At 35.6% G+C, this 10458-nt stretch overlaps 1 protein-coding gene across 1 annotated transcript; it reads right to left on the reverse strand.

Moving 5' to 3' along the window:
- Positions 1-3741: 3741 nt before the first annotated feature.
- LOC131040285 (glutaredoxin-C5) lies at positions 3742-4610 on the reverse strand. The gene has a single exon (XM_057973181.2). The coding sequence runs from the start codon at positions 4573-4575 to the stop codon at positions 4135-4137; it is 441 nt and encodes a 146-aa protein (XP_057829164.1). The 5' UTR covers positions 4576-4610; the 3' UTR covers positions 3742-4134.
- Between the last annotated feature and the right edge of the window lie 5848 nt (positions 4611-10458).

The raw sequence follows: 10458 nt of genomic DNA on the forward strand, positions 1-10458 counted from the left end.
TTTTAAATTAAATAAAGAATGCAATGTCAAATGAAAGGTTAAATTTATTATAAATACTTATTAACTATGTAATTCATAGTAGAAGAATGCTCTAATTGATTAGTTAAATAAATAATATTTATTTAATTGTTGTTTGAATGCATATCTAGTGTGATGGTAGTGGAAATGTAGGAACATATTGTAGACATCTATACTTGCCATTAACCATCTAAATGTATCAACATTCCAACATCTTACCTATTACCACAAGCTTATAAAGGGATCCATATACATATTTAGTACCTTAATAAATAATTCTTTTGTTCGTTGCCCCTACATGCTTTAAAGCCCTAATTGAATGCTAGGTTTTTTGCATCACATTTCAAACATCTAGATTCTAGATCACCTCTCATTTAGTACAGTCCTTGCATTTGTCACATGTTATCTATCACTATTTCTATCAAGTCAACAAGTCGATGTGATTGTAACTTTTTACAAGAAAAATGTGCTTGGTTAATGTGCTCCTCAACGGTGTGTTTCAATATCATTACTTTTATTGAAGGTATGTACATCCACAAGCATCTTTGTTTGTAGGTATAGGTGAACCTTAGACTTTGAGTTTAGATCTCTAAGTCAAAGTTCATTTTTGCACAAGGTTCAAATCTACAATTTGTGGATTTAATTTGGGTAATTTCTATTGTGACATGATGTATCACAACTTGAGATTATATTAATTGGAATATTTTGTTTTTCTTATTTACACAAACATAATTTTTGTAAGAAAATATTTTAGTTCTTTACAATAAAAAAAAAATGTCATAATTTATCCTAAATGGTTTCTCTACTCTTGAACATATTCATATCATAATTATACATACCATAATATCTAGAACAAGTTTTAGGGTCCAATTCTATTGTTAAAGTCATAATTCAAGAGTTACAAAAATATTGGATTGTAAATTTAAAATTTAAAATTTTGATTGAATGTATATGTATATGAATCTTGCAAGTGAGTTGGTAAACTTATCAACTTACATATCAAAAACCAAATATTATTCATAATTTTATAAAAAAAAATTATTAACACAACATATTTTATCTAAAATATTAGTATTTTGTATACTTTTTCTAATTTAATTATAATAATTCTATTATAAACACAATTCTTCACAACTTTTATACCCAACTTTCTATTATAAACTTATATAGTTTTAAAAAACACCTAATAATTAAAACTTTAAAAGATTGATTTTTCTATTTACAATTGTCATTCCCCTTAAATGGACGCAGCTATTCTGGCTTCAAAAAAACACATTTTGTCAATAACACAAAAGTTATATACATGTTACTGACCATTGATTTTGCGATTTATGACTGTGATCACTATGTACGTTTTGACTGCAGCCCCCTTAAATAACCCAAATTGGAAAAAAATATGTACTATTGATCTTTTAAAATATCCTCTTGTAGTTAGACAAGGAGTACTCCCACACTTAATTTTGATGGTCCACTTTGATTCCCACAAAGATTTTCCATGCCAGACATTCATTAAAAAATGTCCTCTCTTTAACTATTAAGAAATAATTTATTATTATAAACTTTATAAATCAGAACAATCTCTTAAAATATTTGATAGTTGTTTATCGAAATCTACTTCTTTCACACCGTGTTATTAAAAAATCCTAAATACAGTCGCACGGCCATCCAATTTCAGCCCAAATGACAAGGTATGAAATGACGTTCTTATAAAATTTGGTGTTTTACCACACAAAAACAATTGTTTTGAGGGAGTTACCAAACGGTGGCGCCTCCACCGACTGAATGTAGGCTCCGACATTTACGTTTATTATAAGCCAAATCTGTCTTTCTTTTGGTACACCCATTCATAACAACGATTTGACATGTTTTTTTTTAAGTATTCTCATCTTCTACGTCAATCACTTCCATCTACAACAGTACGCTGAATACAACTGTAACACTACAGTGAAGAGCGAAGTTCCAAGGTAGAGATTCACTCCAAAGAGCTTGGAATGCATGTACACCGCTAGGTACAGTATCTTTGTCAGCAAGTTTTCTCCACTTTAGACAATTCTTTCCATTATTTCATATGATAAAAAGTTTGGCAGTTTATGGAGAGACTTATTAAAGCAAGGGGTATATATATAGGTAATTTAAGGGTCGCGGTTATTCTGGTTCCTAATTTAAGTAGGGTAATTCAATACTTAGCAATAATTAAATGGGGTTATTTGTAGTGATTATTAATAGATTTTTTGATGTTATTGGGTCATGTAATCTATTAAGAATGGAAAAGGAGAGCTAACATTCATGAAATGATTTGTCCTTGATTTGTCATTGTTACCATGCTCAAGGATTTATTTTTGATTTCATGCAGGATCACTAGCTTTGCAAGATTGCATCAAAAAAGCAATAAAAAGTGTAGAGACAAAAAGAAAAAAGAAAAGTGTTAAGGAGGCATTGTTGGAATTTGGGAGTTTTTGTGTCCACTCTTTTTGGATCCAACTAACTCTTAGCAATAAAAAGATCGTGTAGAAATATAGACAATCACAAAAAGAAAAGTTATATACAAAATAAAAACCTACATAAAAAATAAATTTCCAAATCCATACTCAAATTTATATTTTTTATTTGTATCAATTGCCATTGACTCTTGGCCTAATTCAAAATATTGTAGCTACAGCCTATTACCTATCAAAAAATAAATAAAAATTTGCCATTGCTAATATCATTTTTAATTTATCCTACTATAATATTTATTTCATTAAATTGTTTATTTTGAAATCTAAAAATATTTCACAAATAAAATAATGAGCAAAAGAAATATAATATGCAATATTGATTAAATGTATATATTATTGTCTACAACAAATTCTAAATATCTAAAAATGACAAAAGAAATATAATATGCAATATTGATTAAATGTATATATTATTGTCTACAACAAATTCTAAATATCTAAAAATGATAATTTTTTCAAGTACTGATGGTGCGTAATAAAAAATGTCATTTACTTAGATTCAAAGTCCAAAAGGCTTAGCCTAAGACAACTTCCAATTGAAATGTGCTCTAACAAAGACAAAGACACAAACATCCACTTTAAATTCTTATTTGGAAGACAACTTATCTGTTTCCATAAAAAAAATTTAAAAAAATAAATCTTACCATAAATAATAAAAAATTATTTTGAATTTAATGTTCACCCCCAACACATAATTTTGGTTGGGAGAGACTTTTTCCTGCTTTTTGGCATATTTTATTGGTGTTCTGTACCTAGTTGTAAAATTTTGTATGATTACAATTAAGAATCCTCAACATTCTTCTTCTCGACACCAGATAATGACTTCCCTAGTTAAACTGTCACCACAAACCATTAACCTGTTTGATTCAGTCATACATTTGTGAACAGATCTCAGAAGCAGAATTTTCAAACACTGAATTAACTGGGTGCATTGACAGAAAGCAATAATTTTTACTTCATTAACATGATGTTAATTCATAATGAAAAAACCAAAATGTGACATCGCCCATGGCCCTCCTGTCAACCCACCAGATTCGACCGCCATGATTAATCCAACTGAATACGCACTTTGAATTTAAATCATTTTTCATGCTACTGTTTTTGAATTTGATTGTGTTTTATTTTTCATCTTAAGAAAAGAAAACGATTTGGTGATTTATCATTGGAACCGAAACAGTAGATTTTGCCCCCGGCACACACAATCGACCCAAAACAACAATATAGATTGTGGAAAACTCATTTCGTTAAAGAAATCGTTTTTGTTTTGATCGGTATTATTTCCAATTTACATCATACCAAATGATAATTCTCTACATTCTCTCAATTGCCCTCAAGCAATGAAACCTTCATATTGGAAGGCATCAACTGGAAGAAAACCAAAAAAATTGCAATAAAATCCTGATATTCTACTGTTCTTCGACAACAGAACATCCTACAACCAGTCAAATATACATCTTCTCCTTCTCCTAATCAAGAAATTCACTGCTAACACATCAAAGCAGAATTCCAATTAGGAAAACAAGACACCAAGATTTTCCTCCTCCTTTCCAAAACCAGAATCAGATACGAACAGAAAACCAAAATCAGATTCGAAGAAAAAAACCAAAAAACCAAACTTTCAGAGCCACAGGGCCCCTGCTTCCTTAAGGCTGGGCACAAGTTCCCCGCTAATATGCGCCGCCATAAGCCGATCAAGACCCCCAAGCAACTTCCCGCCGACAAAAACAGCAGGCAGAGCCGCCGCCGCCGACATTTTTTCTCCACCGCTGCCGCCACCGCCCACCATGGAAGCCAAAGCCCTGCGAATATCTCCGCTCAGCCCTTCCTCCACCTCGTCGAGCTCACAAACCACCGAATTAACGCCCAAACTGCAAAGCAGCCGCTTTACGACATGACACATGCAACACGACGTAACGCTAAAGATAAGCACTGCATTTTCCGCCGCCAGCCTCTCCACCGCTTCAGCGCCGCTCTCAAACCTCTCCGCCGGATTTCTCAGCTGCAGCCCCGCCCGCCGCTTTGTTTCCGCCGCTCCCCGCCTGTAATGCAATCCTTGCATTTTTTTAATTCATCCACTTTCTCTGAAATTTTCTTCCTCTCAAATTCTCTTAAAATACCATTCCTCCGCAAAACCGTTACGTATCCCGCGGTTAAACCGAAACGAAAACTTAATCCCACAATCGACGGACCCGATGATCTCCGATAATTTTGGAGTGCGATCGTGCCCCGTGAAAATAAATAAAAATTAAATTCCTTGGTTTATCAGCAACCCCTTTAATTATTATTATTTGATTTCGATGTCATTAGTGAGTTATGCTCTGTCACCGTGACGTCATACCGTCAGTCTGCTGGGACGACTGAGTCATCCATTTCTGCTGTTGTTTTAACGTTTCGTGGACGGCAGCTGACGTCGAATATGACGGCAGGATTGACTGCCGACGGATATGGATGACGTCACCCTTACGGGCTTGCGGTGCACATGCAACCATGTGTTTTTGCAGGCTTGGTGACGTTACGGGGACGTAATAATCTTTTCTAACCTTGCATTGAAAGGCATTAGAGTTTAAATTTGATGGCCGTCAAGTGATGGTTTTTCCTTGAATTGTCCTTTTTTGGGTGTGGGGGGGGGGAGTTGTGTTTGATGTGGATGTTCATTGTAGATGTTTGCAATGACGTGTAGGCTGATGATAAAAGATACAAATAGTGGTTTGCATTTTCTAGTAATGCAATGTTAGATGTTGAGTTGGGGGCTAACTAATAATTGTATCATCATTGGTCTTAAATGTGGGGGTTGTAGATTGTTATGAAGGGAAATGGGAGTTAAGAGATAGTAAAGGGTAAATTGATTGATATGTATATGTAGAAATTTTTAAAATTATAAAGAAGAAAGAAATTTGATGTAAAAAAAATACATACAATTAAGTCTAGAAGTAAATCAATGATTCAGTTATGAATTATGGAAATTTGATAAAATTAATTTTTTTTAATAGTTTATCATGGTTAGTGTTAGTTATTTTGTTTCTGAATTCAATTATGTAGGATTTGTTTAAAAATTATAAAGAAAGGAATTCAATTTTACATAAATCTTTTTATAGTTTATTGTGGTTAGTGTAAGTTATTTTGTTTTTGAATTCAATTGTGTAAAATTTGTTTGCATCAAGTTTTGGATCATATTCTATGGTCCATCACTAGGATGACAAAGTTGTAGATGAGAGATTTTGATTTTTCAGATAGGATAATATGAAATTAACAAATGTATATTTTAAGAATTTTTATTGTGTTGTAGAGTTTTGTAGACAACAATCTTCTAGAATGTGGATATAGAAAATGTGGATGGATTCCCCTTTCAATGTGAGAAATGTAGATTCTAAAACAAATAAATTTTAATGTATGTAATGGTTTGTAAAAGGGTCATGATTTATGTTTAACGATTTTTTAAGAAACTTTATTATAAGCTAAAAGATTTTATGATTAAACATAATTTCTCATTAGTTGAAGAGTTTTTGGAGCAGGCTTAGGTCATGTCAATAGCATCTATATATAAAAGTCAATGATATACGTAATTTGTCAATAATATGTGTTAAGAATGGCATCTCAACTTTGCTTATAATGTGAAGAATATATATAAAAAATAGTTAATAATTGAATAGAAAAACTTAATTTATGGGCTATAGAGTTTGCTTTTAGGTAAAATAAATTTAATTTGGATTGTTTAACATTGCTTCAAAGGACGCTCAATATGTAAATATCTTCAGGCTCTGCAATTTTAAAAAATAAACTCCAATGGTTTTTCAAATCAAAATTTATAGGCTTTAGAAGTTGGGCCTTGTAAGAATTTGTCAAAATAACCAAGATCTAAGCCCAATGAATAGCACAAAACAAGAGAGAGAAAGATTGATAAGAACAAACTGTATTCTCGTCAAGATGCAAAAATGGATCAAATGGATAAACTATACAATGAAGATGAGCCTGCTTATAAAGGTAAGGCCATATGGATATGTGAGCACACAATCATGACATGTGGCCCAATGAGATACAAGGGTAGGTAGGAGAAATAATAAAAATTCCATAAGAGGTGGATCACCCACCGAAGGTGGAATGTGATAACAAGATAAGACCACAAAAGGTGGAATTTCTCCTACAAGCAACTTCCCTATGTGCACACTTCCCTATGTGTCTCATATGCAAACTACTATGAGATACATTATCCTAAGTCAACTTAAGTAAAGTGTAATTATGAGACATAATTTACACCAACACCCCCCTTTAGTGCAACTTAGGGGAATGTAGGCTCAAGATAACAATGCAAGATGGGTCTCGACTACTTGCCATTTTAGGTACCCATAAACAAATGCAAATGCAAGCAAAGCAATGCAATCTCTCAGAAATGGAGAAAGGGAGAAAACCCAGTGGGAAAAAACTCCCCCCCAAAAGAGAGATGAATGTACAAAAGAACTCTCAAAGAAGAAGGACAAAACCTTAAGAGAGGAAAAAGTCCCCCCCCCCATAACAGATGAAGGAGAAGTCAATTTACAACCCCCCCCCCCTTCGATGAAATATCTCGCACCCCTAAGAGAGCTCACAACTAATGAAACTTACTCTCAATGAAGGGTTTGGTGAAGATGTCTGCAACCTGTTTAGTTGTAGGGCAATACTGCAAATCAATGACCTACTCTTGAATCAACTCCTTGATGTAGTACCATGTGGATTTCGATGTGTTTGGTTTGTTGATAGTGGATCGAGTTCTTCGAGATCTAGATGGCACTCTAATTTTCACATTGAAGAATTGTAGGTCGTGGAGTGGTGAAGCCAAACTTCATGAGAATATGTTGAAGCCAAATAGCCCAAGCCACTGCATTAACAGCCCCTTGATACTAAACCTTAGTCAAAGATAGAGCAATAACATGTTGCTTCCTGCTCTACCAACAAATGGGGCCCAAACCTGAAGTGGACTTATGATCATCAAGATCGCCAGCCCAATTTGAGTCTGTGTAGCCAACCAAGGCAAGTCTTGTGCTTGTTGCATAGTGAATCCCATAGTGGTGTGTACCATGTATGTAGTCCAATATGCATTTGGCATCTTTCTAATGAAGCTCATGTGGTTCCTGCATAAATCATGAAACCATGTCAACTTCAAAGGAAATATCAGGGTGTGTGTGAGTCAAGTAGATGAGACTCCCAACAAGTTGATGATACAATGTGGCATAAACAAGTGGAGTGAAACACTTAGCCTCAAGCTTGATTCCTGAAAGAAAATGGAGTCGGTTCAAGCTTACAATAAGCCATGTGAAATCATGCAAGAAGATCAAGAACATAGTTAGGTTGTGCAAGTGTAATCCCGAAAGATGACTTAGATATCTCAATACTGAGAAAGTAGTGCAAAAGGCCCCCAAGTCAGTCATGGCGAATCTCTCATACAAAGTAGATTTGACACTACCAATGATGGATGAGGTGCTCCCTACAATGATCAAGTCATCAACATAGAGCACAAGTATCAGGTGACAGTCATCCTGTCACAAAATGTAGACATTTGGATTGGAATGACACCTAGTGAATCCTCCAGACAAAAGAAAGGAATCCATCTTGGCATACCAAGCCCTAGGGGCCTACTTGAGGTTGTAGATAGACTTCCTCAATCAGAAAACCAATGAAGAATCTTGAATGAATCCCTGTGGCTACTCCATGCAAATATCCTATGCGAGATCCCCATGAAGAAAGGCACTCTTCACATCCATCTAATGTATAGCCTAACCATGAGCTGCGAAAATAGCAAGTGTCAAGCGAATGGAGTTCATCTTAGATATGGGTGTGAAGCTCTCAATATAATAAACACTAAGAACCTGTGAGAAACCTTTCACAACGAGCTGAGCCTTATACTTATCCAAACTAAAATTCATTGCAAAATTGGTCCGATAGATCCACTTACATTGAACCATCTTTCTCCCCTTAGGGAGAGGGACTAACTCCCAAGTCTTGTTCTTCATCAAGCAACTATACTCTTCCTCCATGGTTGAGTCCCACTTGGGAACTCTGGATGCTTCCTGAAATGTATGTGGATCATAAGCAATAACAATGTAAGCATGTGGAAGCTCCTAATGTTGTGATTGAGTTTGTCAAGTGTCTAAAGGATCCCCAACAAGAGAATACGCTAACTTAAGAGATTGTTGAGCCTAATGAGGTATAGGAGGAGATGGAGGAAGAGCTTCCTCAACTACAAGTGGACCCTACAGAGGTGTGACCCTGTGAGTCAGAGTTGAAGGAGTGTCATCATCTGAGTCACTATCATCACTATCCACAATGGAGAAAGGTAGAGGAGGAAGTGAGGCCAAGATAGGAGAGCTTTCCTCAAAGTGAATACTCCTCTCAATGAAAACCTCATGTCTCTCTAGATCCATAAGTCAATATGCCTTAACGCCCTCGAGATATCCAACAAATATGCAAGGCCTACTCTAAGGTTCCAATGCCTTGTATTTTTGCAGAGGAATGTGAGCCCATGTTGGACACCCAAAGACTTTGAAATGTCTCGCAATCAATTTTCTACCACACCAAGCCTCAAAAGGAGATACCCTTCAAATCTTTGTGTGGAACCCGATTTTAGATATGTGTGGCACAACTAATAGCTTCTGCCCAAAACGATGGACCAAGAGAACAAGCCTAAATCATGCAACTAGCCATTGCCTTAAGGGTTCTATTTTTCCTTTAGATACAACACCATTTTGTTATGGAGTGTAGGTAACTGAATGCTGAAGATCAATCCCCTCAAGAGTACAATATTCCTCAAGTCTATTGTTCACATATTCCCTTCCATTGTCTATGCAAAGGATCTTGACTAACTTCCTTGATTGCTTCTCAACATGAGCCTTGAAGGCTATAAATCTGGCAAACACTTCACTCTCGTGAACAAGAAAGTAGACCCAAGTGAAGTGGCAGTAGTCATCAATGAAGGTGAGGACATAGTGGGCATTGCTAAATGAAGGTGTTGGAAATGGGTCTGCTACATCGTTGTGAACAAGTTGAAGAAATTTCAAACCTCTCCAAGATTTCCCCTTATCAAACTTCTCTTTGGGATGCTTGCCCATGGAACACCCTGAACATACACCCTCTAAAAAATTGATTTGAGGTAGACTTGTGACCATGTCTTTAGAGCCTAGCTATTAAAGATAGCGGTACTTGAGGTAACCAAACTGCTCATGGCATCTAGATTACTTTCTGAATTTGAATGAGTGAGCAAGGCCATAGAAGGAGATTGAGGCACCAAGTGGGAGAATGAATAAAGTCATGAATTGTGATTGGTTTGTCCCATTGCTACCAAGGCATCATTCTCAAGTTCTTTTACTATAACTAAATTAGGTGTGAACTCAACTTTCTTCCCATTTCCATAGTGGGTGATTTGGAAGATAGAGAGAAGGTTGGTGGACAAGTTAGGAGCATAGAGAACATTCTCAAATGTTCCCTTAAACCTCCACTTGTGTATCATCACCAATGAAAATGTGAGGTACCTTCGATGGCTCCAATGAAGAAAACTACTCCTTTGTAGAACCCATGTGATAAGTGGCACCTAAGTCAAGTATCCACTGCCATTAAGAACCTGTTTTAGCCACAAATGCTTTTCCCTTTGACTACGAGGAAGTGGAAGGAGATGATTCCTTCTTCTTGTAGGTGGATGGAAAATTGATGTTGTTCTTCTTAATGATGTTTGTCAACATCAATCTGCTTGGTGTGGCAATGTTGCTCGTCATAACCATTTTTCTTGCAATATGCACAAGGTGGTCGATCCTTCTCAGGTGTATGCCCCTTCTTGGAAGAGGATGAAGAATTTCCTTGTTGTGGAGAGGATGGTTGTGCTTTATCCTGTTGCATCTTTGGAATGAATTTCTTATGGTTCTTGTTGGAACCCTTTCCTTGATTCCCTTGATTATCCACCAAAGCTTTGAACTTTAAA

The sequence above is a fragment of the Cryptomeria japonica genome, chromosome 7 (genome assembly GCF_030272615.1).
Source record: "Cryptomeria japonica chromosome 7, Sugi_1.0, whole genome shotgun sequence".
NCBI lineage: Eukaryota > Viridiplantae > Streptophyta > Pinopsida > Cupressales > Cupressaceae > Cryptomeria > Cryptomeria japonica.